Here is an 18,260-nt window from a genome sequence, read left to right as displayed (position 1 = left end):
ACTGGTCTCTGTAGATGGGACTCAGTTAAGACTCTCAGCATAGATGGATGTCCCTGGATTATGGGGACAGGCTCTAAGTGAAATCATAACATACTGATAAAGAAAGATTTCGAGGCGATGTGGAGACAGACAGAGGTTGCATGATCTGCTCACATGCTATGGGATGACATCAGCCACCAAACACGGGCCAGGAAATAAACGAACTCCCCTAGATCCACAGGAGAAGGAGTGGCCGCTCACACCTTCATTGTAGACTGCTGGCCTCCAGAACTACTGAGACCCCAGTATGCCCAGCGAATGGGTGTGGCCGTGCGTTTTCATTGGCTCACCAGGTGACTTAGAGGTCCCCCAGAGAGGGAAAACTAGATGGAATCGACCACCCAACATGCTAGGAAGACTGTGGCTTCTTCACTTTGTTCCCATCTCAATCCAATAAGGAGAGGCAGAGATGGTCGAATGCTGAAGGGGTAGATACAAAGGAAGAGGCTGAAGCTGTGGGGATACAGGGAAATGAGTGATGGAGCAGCAGAAACAAGGAGACTAAGACAGCGTTGTGGCACATGCAGTTGTTCACAAGGTGCAGGCTATTCTTCACATAGTATTTTTGCTCTGCCCTATACGCTTGTACCTCAGCAGCACTCTGTTTACAGCCCTTCAGCCTTTTAAGTCTTGACAAGAAGGCCAGCAAGCATTCCATGGTAGGTCACTCGTGTCTCTGGGTACCATTAGCAGAAGTTATTACCTCAGGTCATGCCCCTTAGTTCCTGTTTCATTCCAGTGGATTTATGTAACCACCATAATTGGGAGTGACTTTCACTCTTGTCCTTTGGGCACAAAATGGCCACTTTTCCCTAAAAGAGTTGCTCCTACCCATGATGCCTTTGCTTCCTGGTCCTCACATAGTGTTGCCTGCAAATGTAAGATGCTGCAAAGTGATTCTCTACATGAACTTCCACCCCACACTTCCTCTAGACCTCAGATGCTCATGTTATGATGATGAGAGGTTGAAATCAATGATTTAAAAGGACAAGTGCATCTGCATATAATTAAGTCTTACTGCAGGTGTGTGCTACTTTGAGTCTCCCTAAGAAGTAGAGCCAATAACGTGAGGACAGGATGGACGGCCAGATGGATGGAAATGTCAGCAGATCAATAGGTTAAAAAATTGAATAGATAGAAGGAAGGAAAGGTGGATGGACACATGGATAGGTAGACAAATGGATGGATGGATGGGTAATAGATGGATGGATGGGTTTACCAACTGAATGACAAATTAATAGGTAGATCTATAGAGATGGATAATAGGTGAATAGATAGGTAGAAAAAGATGGATGGCTGGTTAAACATCTCAGTAGGTGTACTGGTATATGGGTGGATGGAGTAATAGATTAATTGACAAATTCATAGAGAGGTGATGCATCAATCTGTCAAACATACACATATCCCTTGGTTCTGTTTCTCTGGAAATGTTGATTGATATGCCAGTCATGTGCCTCTCTCTCTCTCTCTCTCTCTCTCTCTCTCTCTCTCTCTCTCTCTCTCTCTCTCTTTCTCATAGAGAAGGACTTAACTATAGGACAGGCCAGCAGACAGAAGACCTGAAAAGACCCGAAATTGGTAGAATTGGTGATGTGGCCAAGTCCTAGGGTTCAGAGGCAGAGGCCCTTTGCCTCAAGGCCTGCAAAGCTTTTTCATACCATGAAAGGCAGTTGGCTCACTTAGAGTAAATGGATTTAAATGTTAATTTCAACAACAGCAACAACAACAAAGCTTTAGAGAACTCTTCAGATAATGTTTGGCCAAACACAGAAGCCGCTGCCACCTAGGCAAGTTGGCACATGAAACTCAGCATGAAGAAGAGTTTCTGTTCCCAGGCCAATACTCCACACTGCTGTGGGCTCACTAGGCTCCTCAGACAATAGGACAGGCACCTGGTTCAGAATAAATACTGGAAGCCTGATCTGTTTCAGAGGCTTGTTAGAAGGATAAATGAAAATCCTGGCAAGAGACAGATGGACAGACAGACAGACAGACAGACAGACAGACACACACACACACACACACACACACACACACACACACACACACACACACACACACACACACCCTTCCTTTGGTATAAAAGCAGACAATACCAGGAAAGTGCTTTCCCAGCTCCCTTGATGATTGGAGGGTTGGATCTGAAGCAGCAGCCCAGCTCCTCCTGTTCCCACCCTCTCCTGGGCCTCAGATCCCCAAGCACTTGTCCCTGCATGAAAACAGAACTCATCTTCTCTGACTTCAGACTTGAATCATGCTGCTCCCTGCTTCTTCAATATGTGCTCCACTGACCAGCCTGCCATCCTTCCTGGGAGCCCATTAGAAGTGGAGAAGCTCAGACCCTGACCTAGGCTTAGTGAGCAAACTCCTTGTCATGGCCTCATTTAGGTTCAAGAGCCATAGGCTGAGGCACTCCCCTTGACTCCTCCCTCTCCTACAGGAACCACCCTATGGGCAGGCCAGCCACACCTTGCACAGTAGGACTGTCACCATAGTAACCAGCAGGGCTACCTCTTGTTTCTGCCATCTTCCTGGCTTTGCTGCCCAAAGATACCGCAAGATTGCGTGGCCATTGCTATAGAAACCAATTTATGACTCAAGAGCAGCTTTTCCTCCATCCCCTGTATTGCTGGAAATGTGAGCTGCCTAAACCATAGCCAAACACTGAAACTCCTCTCCAGCCTGAGAAAGTCTCAGCAAATAGCAAGGACAAAAAGTCAGGGCCACGGGGCTTAAAGGAGGAGAACTATAGCAACCGCAGAGATTTGCTGTAAGGTGAAGAGGAGGCGGGAGCAGCTCCATGTGGCAAGGCATTTTCCTCCAGCAAAGAGGCAGGTAAGGGATGCTGAGGATGAGAACAACAGCCACAATTACTGAGTCCTGGAGTTCACACAGGAGCTCATCTGATCCGTACAGTAACACCCTGTGTTCGTTCCCTGTGGCTGCTCTTAAGAACGTTGCTGCAGGTACAGAGGCTACGAACAACATGGTGACCAGGTAGGCAAAGTACCGGTCATACAACCTTGAGGACCAGAGATCAGATCCCCCAGAATACCCATCTAAAGGATTGGTAGGAAACGAGGTGTGGGGGCATATACCTGTAATTCCAGCACTCAAGAGGCAGAGGGGGGGGGGAGACAGGGGGCGTAATCTCTGTGAGTTTGAAGCCAGCCTGTTCTATATAGCAGATTCAAGGCCAGCCTGGGCTACACAGTAAGACCCTGTCTCAAAGATACATACATAGATAGATAGATAGATAGATAGATAGATGTAGGTAGATAGGGGAGAGAGAGAGAGAGAGAGAGAGAGAGAGAGAGAGAGAGAGAGAGAGAGAGAGAGAGAGAGAGAGAGAGAGAAGTTTGTGGAAAGTGGACAGGAAATTTTTAAACCAGGTTTTGAGAGCTCCAGCTTCAGTGAGAGACCATGCCTCATTATATGACGTGGATAGTAGCCCTGAAGGCAACCTCAGGACTCCACATACATATACATACATCTACACTCCTGTACACACACACACACACACACACACACACACACACACACACACACACGTGCGTGCATGCATGCATGCCACCCCTACATACATATGCAAAATAAATCCTACAGACGTACTCCCTTATACTGTAGAGACCAGATATCCCAAACCAGAGCCTCTGTGATAATGACAAGGTGTGTCCTTCTGGAGGCTCTGGTCAAGAGCCCTCTCCTCCCCTTCTCTAGCCTCTGGGACCACCTTGGCTCGTGTCTCTTTCCTTGCATGATTCCATTGTTTTCCCTCCGTGTGCCCTGGTTCTTTCTCTGTCATCCTTGCCTCCTTCCTGAAAGCAACACATAGGGTCCACCTCTTACCATTTGGGACCCTCCTTTCTTCCCAAGATGCTCAATCCAGCCACATGTGTGATACACATCCGTCCTATTGAAATCAGGCTCCAACTAATAAACAGACAGGCATCTTTGGGGGAATATTTCTCAGTCAGCTTCTTGGGTGCTCCCTAATAGGTCATTGAACATAAATGACATTTATAGTTTGTCCACATGTCAGGTCTTGAGTTTTATCGCAAAGATGGGCATGGGTGGGTGCACCTTTGGTTTGGCTTTGTGTTCCCCAAGTGCAGATTTGACCCTGTGAGGGAATTCCATCTTCTAATCTTGTAAGCATCCTGGCCCTGTCACTAAAGCCCTAATGGACTTCTCCACATTGTCCCTGGACCATACATCAGACCCTCAGTTCCCAGGTGACTACTCTCCCAATAGAATCAATGAATTTTAGAATCAGAGAGAACTAAACAGACCAGTATTGGCCAACTATGACCAGATATCTGGGCTATCAATAAAGTTTTACTGAAATGGCTAAGTGCATTCGTTTAGTTTGTAGATGCTTTCTCTGTGTGAGGGCAGAGATAATTAGCTGCGGCAGCTACCATATGGTCCGTGAAGTCTAACATATTTTCTATCTGGCCATTTGCAGCGATGGCTGCCAGCCCACAAATTAAGCTGCCTCATCTGAACCCACCCCATTTTACAAATGATACTAATGGCTAAAACAGTTATAGGCCAGAGCCAGGGTGACACAGAAGTGGAATTTGGTGCTGTAGAATCACCAGCCATTGTCCCCTTCCTTTCCTGGCCTTCACCTTGTCACCAGATCTCTCATGGTGTCGTGGAAGGGCTGCTTCCGCTTGTGTCCTTTATCTCCTCCTTGGATCTTGGCTCTAATGGCCTTCCTGAGCTGACTTGCTGGTTCGACCCTGCAGAAGTCCATCTGAGCTTTCCGTTCCCTTCCAGAGGCTGTAGCCCCACCCCCCTACACTTTGCCTAAGGTTACAATGAAGGCCACAGCACTGCTTGAGTGGTCCACCTTCCTCCCTGTCCATCCAGGATGCTTGGTTCACAAACCCTGCTGAGTCCCAGAACAGCCAGGAAAGATGGCTTAGAATTCAGATGCCCAGAACTCACTCCAGCCCTGTTGAGCCAAAGCTCAGGAGCCTTTAAAGACATCACTTCTTCCTCTATAAGCTCTTCTGGCTTTTAGCTGACTGCTTCTGAATAAAGTAAGGGGCCAACGAATCATGGTCCTCTTTAAAAATATGCAAGAAGGGAGCTGGAATGATAGTGGGGATGAAGGATTTGTTTTATAAGCATGAACAGCTGAATGCGGTGCCCCAGGATTCGCCTCTAAGGGGAAAACAAAAAAGGTCCAGGCATAATGGTGCACACTTGTAAATGTGCACTTGTAATGTGGATCAGAAAGACCCACAGCCGTACCTCAAAACAAAACAAAAAAGGTAAATGGCTCACAGAGAATATCACCAGTGGTTATCTTTGGCTCCCACATGAACACCATGTGCACACGCGCGCACACGCACACACACACACACACACACACACACACATACACATACACACACACACACACACACACAGATCCCATATTTTTCCTGAGCATTCTCTGCTCCATTTGACTCAAGGCCTTAAAATTTATTTTCCATCACTAACTCCTGCAAAGAAAACACCACATATAATGTTACTTTGTCCCCTTTGAGCCGACAAGATAAGATTTCTTTTAAATGAGTTGCTGGCAAAAAAAAAAAAATCATGAGCTTATAAACTGCTGGAGTCAGGGGATAGACAGATAGCCGTGTTGAGAGAATAGGAAAAGAGAAAAGTCCAGAGGAGGAAGAGCTTCTGTGGCTTGAGGTTTGGTGTTGTTCTTGCTTTGTTTCGGTTTGTTTCGTTTTATTCTGGAGCTGGCCAGCTGTCTTGGTAAAGAAGTGACATAGAAAGTGGCAGGGCCTCGCTTTGGTATTCAGCAGGCATACTAGCCTGAAAAGCAGCCAGCTACCCCAGAGACTCCACCCACCAGGAACCGGGCTTGGCGACCACTGAACAAAGTCAGGAAGGTTCACCTCTGAGAAACAACCTGGGGGAGTTGTTGGGCACACGGGGACTGCTTTCCAGCCGTGACTGAGACACGGGGACTGAAATAAAGCCCGCTTCCCCCTGGAGACAGTGGAATCCAATTCAATTTCAAGTCGGTGTGTTTATTGAGTGGCTGATTCAGTTTAGGTGATGGGAAGATGGGGAGGCTGAGAGAGACAGCCTAAGAAGCAGGCTGCTGCAGACAGAAATTCCCCGAGAGTCTGACCTCTAGCTCCCAGGCCCAGAAGCTAGATTTTCTTAGTATCAGACAGTGAGAAATTGGTAAGTCTTCTTCTGTTTCATGAGCAGACATTAAGGCTTTCCAGCCTGCTAGACACTGTCCTGGGGCAGAGATTGGAGAGGTGAGCTGGGCAGCCCCAGGTCTCTGCCCTGATAGACATCTGCAGAATGAGTAAAGTCCTTCAAAGTGGGAGCCACGTGAGAGTGGTCTGTGTGGCACAGTTATCAGGAGACATGTTTGGGTAAGATTTGAACTGCGGCAAAGGTTAAGTGAGGTGCGCACTTTCGAAGAGATGGAGACCCTCCATTACAGGGGAGTGAGCTGCACGACAGAAAATGAAGGTAACATGCCTTCAAAGATCAGAGACCGGGTCAGCTCCCCTGGAAGCAGAAGGTGCATTGTGGGTTGTTACAATGAGTGCATGCTGGGAAGCAGGATGGGAGAATGGTGAGATTACATGGGACAGATGATGCCATATGGACTGTGTAACCAAGTAACATAGTCTGACTCTGAGCTTTGAAAAACCTTCTGGTCCACGGCTAGAAAGGCTCCCTAACATCAGTAAAGGAGGTTTTTCTGACACTAAAGCAGGCCAACTCATAACTAGCTGCCAGTTGGCCCTAAATCTCATAAACACAGTTAACTGAGATGAGTGTCAAAGACTGAGTCTTTCCATATTTTACCGTCATGTAAGTAGCTTGTCGCTGGAAAAACTGGACTCTGCCACCAAAAGCCTTGTGGGAAGCTCGTGACATCTGCATTTTGAGAGGGAGCTGATGATGCCTTGTAAACCCTTTTTGCACTCCCATAGCTGTGGGATTGATTCTGCCTCCTTAAGTCTGTCATCCCAGGCCCCCTTGCCTCCGTGGCAAACGGTAGGAAATCTTGCCAGTGCACATAGCACCATTCTTAAAGCATGGCCCACTTACAGTAGAAGCATGGGAGGTGCTTGTTCAGATTATGTCCATTTAAATAGTTAATTACGGGCTGGAGAGATGGTGCAGAGATTAAGAGTACCCAGCTGCTCTTCCTAAAGGTCCTGAGTTCAATTCCCAGCAACCACTGTGGTGGTTCACAACCATCTATAATGAGATCTGGTGCCCTCTTCTGATGTGCAGGCATATATGCAGGCAGAACACTACATGCATAATAAGTACATCTTTTTTTTTAATTAATTGCATTTAGTTAGTTAGTTAGTTAGTTAGTTAGTTAGGGGCACAATGCACCATAACATCGTGTGCATCATTTAGAGGCCAAAAGATATTCAGGAATTGGTCCTTTCCTCCCACCCTGTGGGTCCTCAGGATGAAGCTGCACTCATCAGATTTGCCAGCAAGCAGCTCTACCTTCTTGGTCATTTCTCTCATTCCCTTACATTGTGTCCTTAAGCTCTATGAATTCGGAATCTCTGGAGACAGGCCAAGTAGTCTGCAACTTAACACGCCGCCCCCACCCCCATCACCCCACAGGTGAACCAGTTCTCTGAGCCGCATCCCTAGGCCAGCGTCATGAATAGCAATCTCCCAGCTTCCTCTCCTAATCCAGCTAATCAAAACTGCGCCAGGTGGATGGAGCCCAACATTCCGGGAGTTGGGGTGCACATTAAAGACGCACAGGGAGGTTTTAAAAATTACTAAGGCCCAGTTTCATACTATACCAACTGAATCCTGGAGTCGGACGCAAGTATTTTCACGCACTCCAGATTACAAGTGTGAGAGGAGACAGTATACAATCCCTAGAAGAAACAGAAGTCAGGCCGGATCCACTTGGAAAGCTATGGCTCAGGGAGAGGCACTGCCTCAGTCAACGCTTGCAACAAGCCACCACAGTGCGCCCTGTTCTGCCCTGTTGCCTGCTCCTTGGCTCTAGCAGTCTTGTGTGCGAAGGTTAGCTGCATTTGGCTCCCATTCTGCTTTGGCAAGTGATCCGAGCCTTTCGGTAGCCTGGCTCTAGTGCAGAGCTGAAGCCAGCAGGGTGTCCACAAGCCTAGCCCGCCCGCCTGCCCGAATGGTAGCGGAGCTAGAGAAGGTTCCTTGGATTGGACCGGGGATCTGAAGTAACACCTGGTGTTCATTGGCTTCCTCTGGCTCCAGACCCTGCGCCAGTGCTCGAAGTGACTCATCTCCACACGCACATGATCCCTGAGAGGGACAGCACTCACAGCAGAGTAATACTGCATCCTTTGGTGGCCTCAGTAGCCCCCTTTCACAGATGAGGAAACCGAGGCCCCGAGATTCTACAGGGCCTGCCCCGGGGTCACCAGTGGGGTCAGGATGTCTCCAAAGGCTCACGCACTCAGGAATTTCCAGGCAGGGTCTCCAGGGAAACCGGATGGGGGTTGGGGGTAGAAGTACGGATGGGGTTGGAATAGGGGTCTCCGAGAGTCAAGGCGGGTTTGATTCCCTGTCAGTCCTAATACATTCCCCACCTCCCTCCTCCTGCGCAGGCCCTTCCTCGTGCTGCCCCCTCTGATGGAGTGGATCCGAGTGGCCGTGGCGCACGCCGGCCACCGCCGCAGCTTTTCTATGGACAGCGACGATGTCCGCCAAGCGGCCCGGCTTCTGCTGCCCGGCGTGGACTGCGAGCCGCGCCAGCTCAAGTAGGTGGAGGGGAGAGAGGGTGGGAGGCAATGGGGGAAGGGCGCGGGGACGCTAAAGGTAGGGATTAAAAGAAGCGGATTTAGGGGGTTCCCCTGGAGGCAGAGGTGGGAGGTCCCAAGCTTTGCTTGTGAGTCGCAGCCACGAGGGCGGGGAGCACAAGCATTTCACTCCCCCGCCCCTTGCTGCCCCCCCCCCCCATGCTGTGCTGAGGCTGAGGCTCTGAGGGTTGAAATCACAGACCCGGTGGAGGGTGAGGGGCTGAACAGTAAACCGAGAATTAGTCCTTGTGGATTACAGGACGCGAGGTGTCTTGTTCTTTCTGACTAGTCTCTGCTGGTAACCCTTCCATTTGTGTTTCTGTCCCTCTGTCCACTCCTTTCCCTTCTGTCCCCATCTCTGTGAAATATTAGCGTCTTACTTTTCTGACCTATCTTTGCAGAGTAAAATCTCTGTCTCGGGAGAGCGCCCCCTCTGCCTTCCTACCAGCTTGGGGATGATATGGGTTTCCCCTGAATGTTTGGCTTGTACCCAGGCCTCCTCTTCAGCTAGGTGGGAATTCCTCAGGGGCTGCCCAGGGCCCTCATGCAGGGGGCTTGTTCGGTTTTGGATTTTGTTTTTGAGGGTTTTTTTTGGTTGTTGTTGTTGTTGTTTTTGTTTTTGTTTTTTAATCTAAGAACGAAACAAAAACACCAGCCAGTTTATTCAGATGAGTCCTGCCTGTGCCCAAAATGCAACCGGCATAGAAACCAAGTGATGCGTGGACACCCACTTCCTTGACTCTCTACTGCTCTCTGGGTGACCGTATCATTTTCGAATCAATCTCCCACCACCTGAGGAGAAACTGTCCTCCTGTGGGAATACTCCACCCCAAACTTCAGAGATTTCTACCCTAACTGGATTTGATGGGAATGGAGGGAGGGCGCCCTCCTCCCCCCCCCCCCCCGCAAGGATGTCGTCGGGGGTCTGTGACATAACCCTCGGCTTATGGTGACCCAGAACTGCCTCTCCACCCAAGTATATACAGGAGGCCAGTCAGAGTCAAAACTGCTAGTGTGCATTTATTTTGTTAACCATAAGCGGAGCCCTGATTTGAGTGCTTGCTATGGATCTACGGATTGGAACCTACAGAATGCTCCCCAAGCCTGTGAAGTGTGTGGCTGTTGTGCCCTACTTCACACGTAAGGGAACTGAGGTACTGGTAGATTAAGTAGCATGGCTGAGGTAACTGAGTGGCAAATCATCAGGAAGTGGATTCCAACAGCCCAGCCCCCCACCCCCACCCCCACCCCCGGGGCTGAGTTCCAGCCACTGAGTTTACGCCTGCCTTTGGGCTTCTGTCTAGGCAGCTTTGAGCCATTGCCACCATGCCTCAAACCATGTCACCAGAATAACAGCAGGCCCAGGGGAGAGACTAGGGAGCAACCATTTATAGGCCGCCTACTATGTGCCAGTCATAGCCCCCAACATGACACACATCAGCCATGAATTCAGAGCTATGTCAGTTTTCTGCTCCCCCGACCTAGAGCTCCGCCAGTCTATGAGAGATGCTATAACCCTCTTCTGGGGTTTTGTCACTTCTCAGGACTTCATAGCCTGAATGCGAGCCTCTAGGGAGCCTTTCTTCCCAGTGCCCTCCCCCTAGCTCAAGACAATGTCTAATGACCAAGCGTGTCATTCTGACAATCACACCAAGAATCCATCTTGGTGTTTCTTTGTCTTGTGGCAACATCAGACTCCATATCAAACATGTACAGACATCTCGTTCACTCTTCCCTAGACAATAGAGCATAATTGTTATTTACATAGTGTCTGTATTATAACAGGTATTATAAATAATCCTCAGAGAACTTAAAATATATGTGGATGAGATACAGAATTTATGTAACTATTTCCCATCTTGTAGAAGATACATCAGCAGTATGGGTTTTGGTATTTATGGGGGATCCTGGATCCAATCCCCCGTGAGTACTGAGGGATGGCTGCACAGGATTCCATTGGCTTGCCTAAATAATAAGTATAAAATGTCCTGGGGATGGGATTCATCAGTGAACACTTGTCTAACAGAAACAAGGCCCTGGATTCAATCTTTAGCAGGTATAGACAGACAGACAGAATGCAAAACTTACAGAATACCAGAAACTTACAAGTACGTGCACATGCGCACGCACACACACAACTAGAAAAAAAATCAGTACACAAAGGAGAGCATCTATTTTTCTGCTATTCACATCTCTCTTGTTTAATATGATATAATGCAGGAATTATCATCTCCCTTTTGCAGCAACAGAGGAAATGTTTTGTTTTGTTTTTTTTTTTCATTCTGACATCCAACAAAGGCACCAGGGACCTAATCTGCATCTTATGCTAACTGTCCTTGTGGTATGTACCAAGCCATCCCCAACCACTGTGCCTTTTGACTGTCCCATTTGACAGATGAGAAGAAGGCTGGGGCCCCAAGGGCTCCCAGAATGCATCTGTCACACAGCTGTTGTGACTGAGAGCTGATCTGCCCTGCCAGCCATCCACCTTAGAACTTGTCAGAGGGACTCAGGGCTCCAGGTTCAGAGTCAGAGCTGGACTCCCTTGTCCAAAAGGGATGAAGATCGTGTGATCTAGCAGATGCAAGAGCGCCAGGCATTGGTCCTGAAGTGTCAGTGGCATCAGCACATGTAATTGCCTACCAGCTGGCTACTCCTTCCTGGGAGGTGGCCTGGAAACCATGCAGGAAGGATCAGCCTGGTCTAGGATTCCCAGGTGTGGCGCTCATTTGCCATTGATCTTCAAAGTGACCTTGGTCAGAGGCTGCCACGGATGTTCTTCTGTCTGACTCGGCTACGGTCAAGCCTCACCATGGAGAGCAAATATTCTAAAGGGATGCCACTCCAAGTGGCCATGGCCTCTGAGCCCAGGGGGGTAACCCATTTATTTACTCTCCTTTAATGAAGTACCAGATCATGCAGACTGCAGAGCCAGGCTTTTTGTTTCCTCCAGTTCTTTGGGGGGGGGGCGGGGGTGAGGGAGTCGAGGAGCTAGGGAGAGGAAGGAAAGAACACTTACTGCATCTTGGCAGGGTTTGTATGCTTTCTTGATGATTCCTTTTGAAACTCTTCAGAAATACAAAGATAAATGCTGTTGTTTTCCTGCTGGTTGGATGAAGTAGGTTTCCGGCTCTGGAGTGAGGGCTGAATTCAAAAACAAAAGCTACCAGGTATACACAAATCTCCTGTTAGCTGCTAAGCAGTGCCTATCACAAGACTGGGGGCCATGAGCACCTCAAGCTCCTCTTGAGAATGGTTACTCCTTCTTGGAAGTGGTTGAGCTGTCTGCCGATGGAAAAGCTCAAGGATGGGAAAGCACGGAGTGTCCAGCTGGAACTCCGAGAGACCTGGTAACTTCCGTCTTCACCTTGGCTCTCCTGTGGTGTTTCTAGAGCCCTGGAGTGCCAAGGCCCTACAGGGTGCTCTCATCTAGGTCTCATACTTTGGTCAGCTGGCCCGGGGCAAACTTGCTTCCTCCATCCTCTGCAAAAATAGAAATGGCAACTGTTTCATGGGCTGGCTGAGGAAGGCAGGGGACCTGGGCTCAGTTTAACAATTTGCGCCTCTGGCTTTTAACCCTTTCAGGCCTCCAGGGCACCTTCTAAGGCTGATGTGTTTTACGATTTGCTTGATGTAGGTAAATGGGCTCAAAAGTGAAGGTTGTGCCACAAGCACCCTGGGCCTGAAAGGCAGCCCGGTAGCTACAGCTGAAGTACAGCTCCGTGTATGGTGTGTGATGCTTGTGCCAGGAGAGCCCACACTGAAGATCCCTGGTTGATAAGAGGGTTATCCAGATGCATAGAATGTCAACTTCTGGTCTCAGAAGGATGGGGAGTAGGTTATCCCTCAGAGTCTAGATGTGGGGGGGTTCAGAACCCCCTCCCCCCCTCACAAGCCCTCTACAAAATGGCGTAGTCTTAATTGCATCTGCCTGTTCACCATCTCCTATATGCTTTCAATCATCTCGAGCTGATTTGCATTTCATTAGATATGCAAATGCTTGCCATACTGTACTGTGTAGAAGATCCATACACCGTGTAATTTTTTTTTTTTATGAATATCTTTGACTCTCGGTTGCCCAGCTCCTCCGATTCATGCATATAGAGGTCTAGTGTGGGATCTTGATGGTACCAGATCCTAGTCTGAGCTCGGAGGAGTTGGGATCCTCAGAGTTCTCCCACCAGTGGGAAGATGCAGCCATTAAGTAGTAATGAACAACGGAGCAAGGGGATGGCATGAGGCAGAGATGAATTGATGTGAGAGAAAGAGATATAGGGTTAGATGTTCATAAGGGGCCTGGAAGACACGGAGGAAGCTCCTGTTTTAAGGGACATAGCTCTCGGGGCATGGGGCTCATGGAGAGAGCAGAAGTGGCATGGTTCTAGAACTGTACACCTGCAGACTGTCTCCCTAAGCCACGCCCTTATAGATCCTTGAATCCCAACCGTGGGCCTCCCACCCTCTTCTCAGAAGGTCACCGGCAGAGACGGAGCACCTGGCCCTTCACTGGCTCTGTGGCTGCCTGGAACATTCCCCACCCTGGCAGTCTGCTCTCTCTCTCTCCCCTTGAGTGCCCTTGTCTGTCCCTGCCTGGAGGAAGCGTCTCATCTCCCTGTGGATCCATGGCCGGGAGCCATGGATGTGCAGCATTGGCAGACCAGTCGCCTCTTCACCTCCAGGAGAAGACATCAGACTTCACACTGCTGGCCATAGTGACCCAGTGGGATCCACCACCCCTCCCCCCCCAAATGCTGATGCCAATGCATTAGCACCTCTGGGAACATGGAATGCTGCCTTCTCCCTGGTCCTAGGCAAACACCTCCGGGGCTCAGCTGTCTTCCCTTACCACAGTCAGCGACAGGCCATAGAGGCTGCCCAGGATGTCAAACTAGCCAGGTAGCCTGGCATTCAGCAAACACCCACTGAGCACCTACCCTGTAACTGCCCTGCTATGCTTCTCAGCTGGGCAAGATATGAACAGAGACATCCAGAAATAACAGCACAAACCAGGGCCAGCAGGTCAGTAGAGATCCAGGCAGAGAGCTGCTGTGACCTTCCTGCATGGACCATTTGATCTGTATTCTGAAGAATAAATAGGAATACGCCACACACACGAGAAGGGAAAGAAGGTAAAAAGTTTAGAGAATTCTGCCTGGGGAGGGAATGGATTGAGCTTATCCAGTAGGTGGTATGAGCGATCACCAGTGTTAAATGGGGGGGGGGGGGGACATGGGATTTATAATTTAGAGTCAGCATGGAGGATGAGCAGAGGTAGGCAGTGGGTAATGGACCCTGAAGTGCTCCAGGTGAGAAGCTAAGGACTAGAGCTCAGAAGCAGAAAGTGAAGGAGGCAATGGGATGGAACAGGGAAAACAGGAAACAAGGGAGGCGGAAGGGACTCGACTTGTCGAACGTGTAGGGGTGAGGAAGTGAGAGGTTTACAGGATGGCCATGGGGTGGGGGCGGGGCGCTGCAGAAGGGCAAGAGAGTCTTCATGCACTGGGGACAGTTTCAGATGGAGGTGGATGATAGTGACACCTGCACAACAGTGTGGATATACCAAATGCCTCAGAACAACATTTCAAACACAGCTCAAGGCTGGAGAGATTGCTCTTCGCATGGTTAAGAGCACATATTGCTTTTCCAGAGGACCTGGGTTCGGTTCCCAGCCCCCAACAACTGGCAGCTTATAATCCCTTCTCACTCCAACTGCAAGAGAAGCCAAGATCTTTTCTGGCTTTTGTGGGTACCCATACACATGTCACATACAGTCACACAGACATACTACACACACATACATAAATAAATAACAAATCTTTTTTAAGTTATTTTTTTATATTTTTTAAAAAATCAATTTTATGTATGTTTTATCAGAGTAAAAATAATGGTCCTGGGCCTGGAGAGATGAATCAGCAGTGAAGAGCATGTGTTGCTCTTGCAGAGGACCAGGGTTTAGTTCCCAGCGCCCCCAGATTGGCTAACAACCGCTTGGAACTCGAGTTCCAGGACATCTGATACCCTCTTCTGGTCTCCAAGGGTACTTTGTGCACATGGTACATATACACGCTACAGGCAAACACTCATAACACATGAAATAAAAATAAATATTAAAAATATATATATAATAGTGTTCCTTGGGGTAGTTTCAAATTAAACAAAACTGTGCAGAGTAATGTGGAAGATGTCCCCCATGTGTGAAATATGCATACATGTGTTTGCTGCACATGTCCAAACTTTCTCTGGAAGAAGCAACAGAAAGAGTTGAAGGTGGCATCCAGGAGGGCAATACCCAGCTGGGCGTGTCTGTTTCCTGGGGCTACAGTGACAACAAACATAGCTCCGCCTGAGACACTGAAATGGTCATTTGTCCCCTCGCCCTGATGAAGTCTAAAGCCCAATACTGAGGTGTCATGGCACATGCTCTGAATCCTCCTTGCGTCCCAGCCTCTGCTGGCTCCAGGCATCCCATGGTTTAGAGCACTGTTACTGCAGTCTCAGCTTCTGTCCTCGCCAGGCCACCTTCTCGCATCTCTAGCCCCGTTTCCATCACAGGACAGCAGCCATGTTGGATTAGGCCCTACCCCAGTGAGCTCATGTCTTCCTGGTGATGTAAGCCTCTACATAACACTGTGGGGAGCAGAGCTTGGCTGTTGGACTTCATAGCGTGTGGTGCGTTGTCTGTTCGCTCATCACTTTTTTTTGTGTTAATATTGGCTCTGTGGTTTCTAGTTTGTGTCTGTGTGTGTGCACGCGCGCGCGCGCACACATGTGCAATTGAGGTGGTCTACTCAAAGATCGCCCAAGGGCAGTGCAGGAGAGGCAATACTGGGTTTGTAGTAGAAAGTGATGGCTATCCATCCAAGTGAGAGGGTCCTGATAGGTCAGTCCATCAGAGTGAGGTCACCAGGAAGAAAGTTCGTACCCAGCCTCTCCTTAGAGAAAAAGTGGAGTAGAATAAGTTGGAATTTTGCTCTGATAGTTGCTCAAAGCCCAGCCAGACCACTTCCTCTCTATGTGACCTTAGGCCTATTGCTCACCAGCTCTGGGCTTTGGTTCCTATGTCTATAAAAATGTTCATAATAATAATAATCACAGTAAGTGTGGTGCCATACCATTGGAGAAGTGATTGGTGGCCCAGAATGAGGTCTAGTGTGTCTTAAACCTCCCTACTCCTACTAGTGAGCCTGCCCTCACGACGTAAGAAGAAAATCAGGCTGGGATGTCCAGATTGGGAGCCACGGGCCCTTCCCTCAAGACTACAGGGCTCTCAGGGTGCCTCTGGTTTTGTGTTTCCTCTGAAGTATAAGTCTGTGAAAGCCATCACTGGCTGGAATCTGGTACCATGTCCACAGCAGCCAAGCATCCATAGATGGGGGTCACTGAGATGAGATAGCGGGAGGGGACAAGGCCTGAATAGAAAGACTATGTGGCTTCTCTTTGCCTGGGGTTTGTTCCAAGAGTAAAGAGCTAGGAGAACAACTAAGAGGCATAGATTATTCTGGAAGAAAGGGTTGCCCCTATGCTCTTCAACTCAGACAATTGACTTTCCTCTCTTTTTAGGGCTAGGATGGAAATAGGTTTCCTCGTCCGTGGGTCTGCATGTAGTCATCGCCTACTGAATATCTGTCGAATGAATAAAGGATGCAAAGGGCCAGGGCTGTTGGGAACTATGTTGTTGATACTGCATGTAAACAGACTAGACTTCTCAAACCAATTCAAAGGCAAAAGCATGCAACATTGGCATCCAGGCAAGAAGCCAGGTGAAAGACTGGGGATGCAGCCCCGGTGAGCAGAGCTTGCTTCCCGTGAACAATGCCCTGAGCCCCGGCACTTCATAAGCTGGGCGTGGTGGTCCACTCCTATGACCCATGTGCTCGGAAGGTGGAGATAGGAGAATCAGGAGTTTGGATCATCCTTTGCTCCGTGTTGAGTCTGTTGGCCTGCCTGGGCCACGTGAGACCATGTTTCAAGGAGGAGGAGGAGAAGGATGGGTGGGGAGGGAGGAGGGGAGGGATAAAGAGAAAGAGGAAGAAAGTCAGCTGAGAGGTCTCAGCAAAAGAAACCTCGGGGGAGACCCTAACAAAAATGTACGCTGACGTAACGCATGTGGCGTGTGGATAAAATGCTTTATTATAATAAGGAGTCCCAGAGAGACGAGAAAGAGTGACCCAATGTTAGAGAAGTGATGGCAGGGGTCTCCCGGATCTGAGGGGTTGCCATGCTAGCGTAGGAGAGGTAAGGCTGGAAGTGGCCCCCAGGGCCTGGCAGTGGGGAAGTCATTAGTGCCCCCTGCAGTGGCACACTGAGCAGCCTGGTGTGGGTGGCAGCCAGACTGCAGGCGGCAAGCAGTTTGCCAACACTTGGCGTGCGTCCTGAGCGCCCAAAGTGTTAAAAAGGAAAGCAAAAACACATTTGGTGCTTACAGCAGCAACGTAAGAGAATTGCATCTGAAGTGGCATTTAGGGCTCGTTTCCAGACTAGGGCTCCAGATCCAGGCTGGCAGTTGGAGGGTGTCTAGTTTTTTATATAGGATTTGGCTTCTTGGGGAGCGGCAATTTATTTTTTTTTTAATACATTCTGTCCCACTCTTGACTCTATTAGATTTCTGCACAGCCCACAGATTTGCTCACAGGCCAGCAAACCTCCCAATCTAAACTCTAGTTGACAGAATTAGTTATAGAGGATCATTATCTTCCCCTCTCGATAAGCCAGGCAGCTGGGGTTTCCTGCAGAGAGCTCATGGGCACAAGCCAGGGCAGAGGGGTTTCCAGCAACCCTAAGGAGCCAGTCCACTCCCCACAGGGATTGTGGGTACCTGCTCGTAGGTGTCAGGTGCCCCAAGGTCCATTGTCTCCTCATCAATTCATTAAATCACAAAAAAAGACTGCATGAACTACCCCTACCAGCCTGGGTGAGCCCCAGTGTCTTTGCCATTAGTTGTGGGAAATGAGAATGACACTCTTACTTGTGGGGGAAACTGAGGCACCATAGCAGACAAAGAAAATAAGAGTAGCCACGATGTATATTCTCTCAAGGGCTTCCCTTTCCCTCCCCCTCTCCCCTCCCCCTGTGCGTATGTGGTGTATACATGCATGTGGTCTATATGTTTGTGTGCATGGATTGTAAGGGGGTGTGCAATGTACATGTGTACAATGCTGACAATGGGCATCCTTTCCCGTCACTCTTCTTATTTTTTTTTTAAGAGATTCTTTCATTGAACCTAGGGCTTGCTGGTTTGATTAGGCTGGTTTTAGAAGTAAGTTCCAGGAACATGCTCGTCTTTACCTTTCAGTGCTGGGATGACAGGCACTCACTGCTCAGCCAGTGAGTGGGTGTTGAGGAGGATTCAAACTCAGGTCCCCATGTGTGCACAGCAAGCCCCTTTTCAAATGAGCCGTCGCTCCAGAAAGAAAGCCCTTGCCA

The 18,260-nt window shown here is 49.0% G+C and overlaps 1 protein-coding gene across 2 annotated transcripts in view; it reads left to right on the top strand.

Moving 5' to 3' along the window:
• ABTB3 (ankyrin repeat and BTB domain containing 3) overlaps positions 1-18,260 on the top strand; it is a 274,567-nt gene that overhangs the window by 206,018 nt on the left and 50,289 nt on the right. Inside the window, exons 1-2 of one of the 2 annotated variants that reach the window (XM_084794225.1) lie at positions 8,396-8,508; positions 8,646-8,798. In XM_084794225.1, the coding sequence (XP_084650351.1) occupies positions 8,411-8,508; positions 8,646-8,798 (251 nt within the window). In that variant the 5' untranslated portion in view covers positions 8,396-8,410. Of the gene's footprint in view, positions 1-8,395; positions 8,509-8,645; positions 8,799-18,260 lie in introns of those variants that run through there. The other variant, XM_084794224.1, reaches the window with a different exon arrangement.

This window comes from Acomys minous, assembly GCF_964271855.1.
Source record: "Acomys minous genome assembly, chromosome: 9".
NCBI lineage: Eukaryota > Metazoa > Chordata > Mammalia > Rodentia > Muridae > Acomys > Acomys minous.
This window is presented reverse-complemented; position numbering and strand designations above follow the sequence as displayed.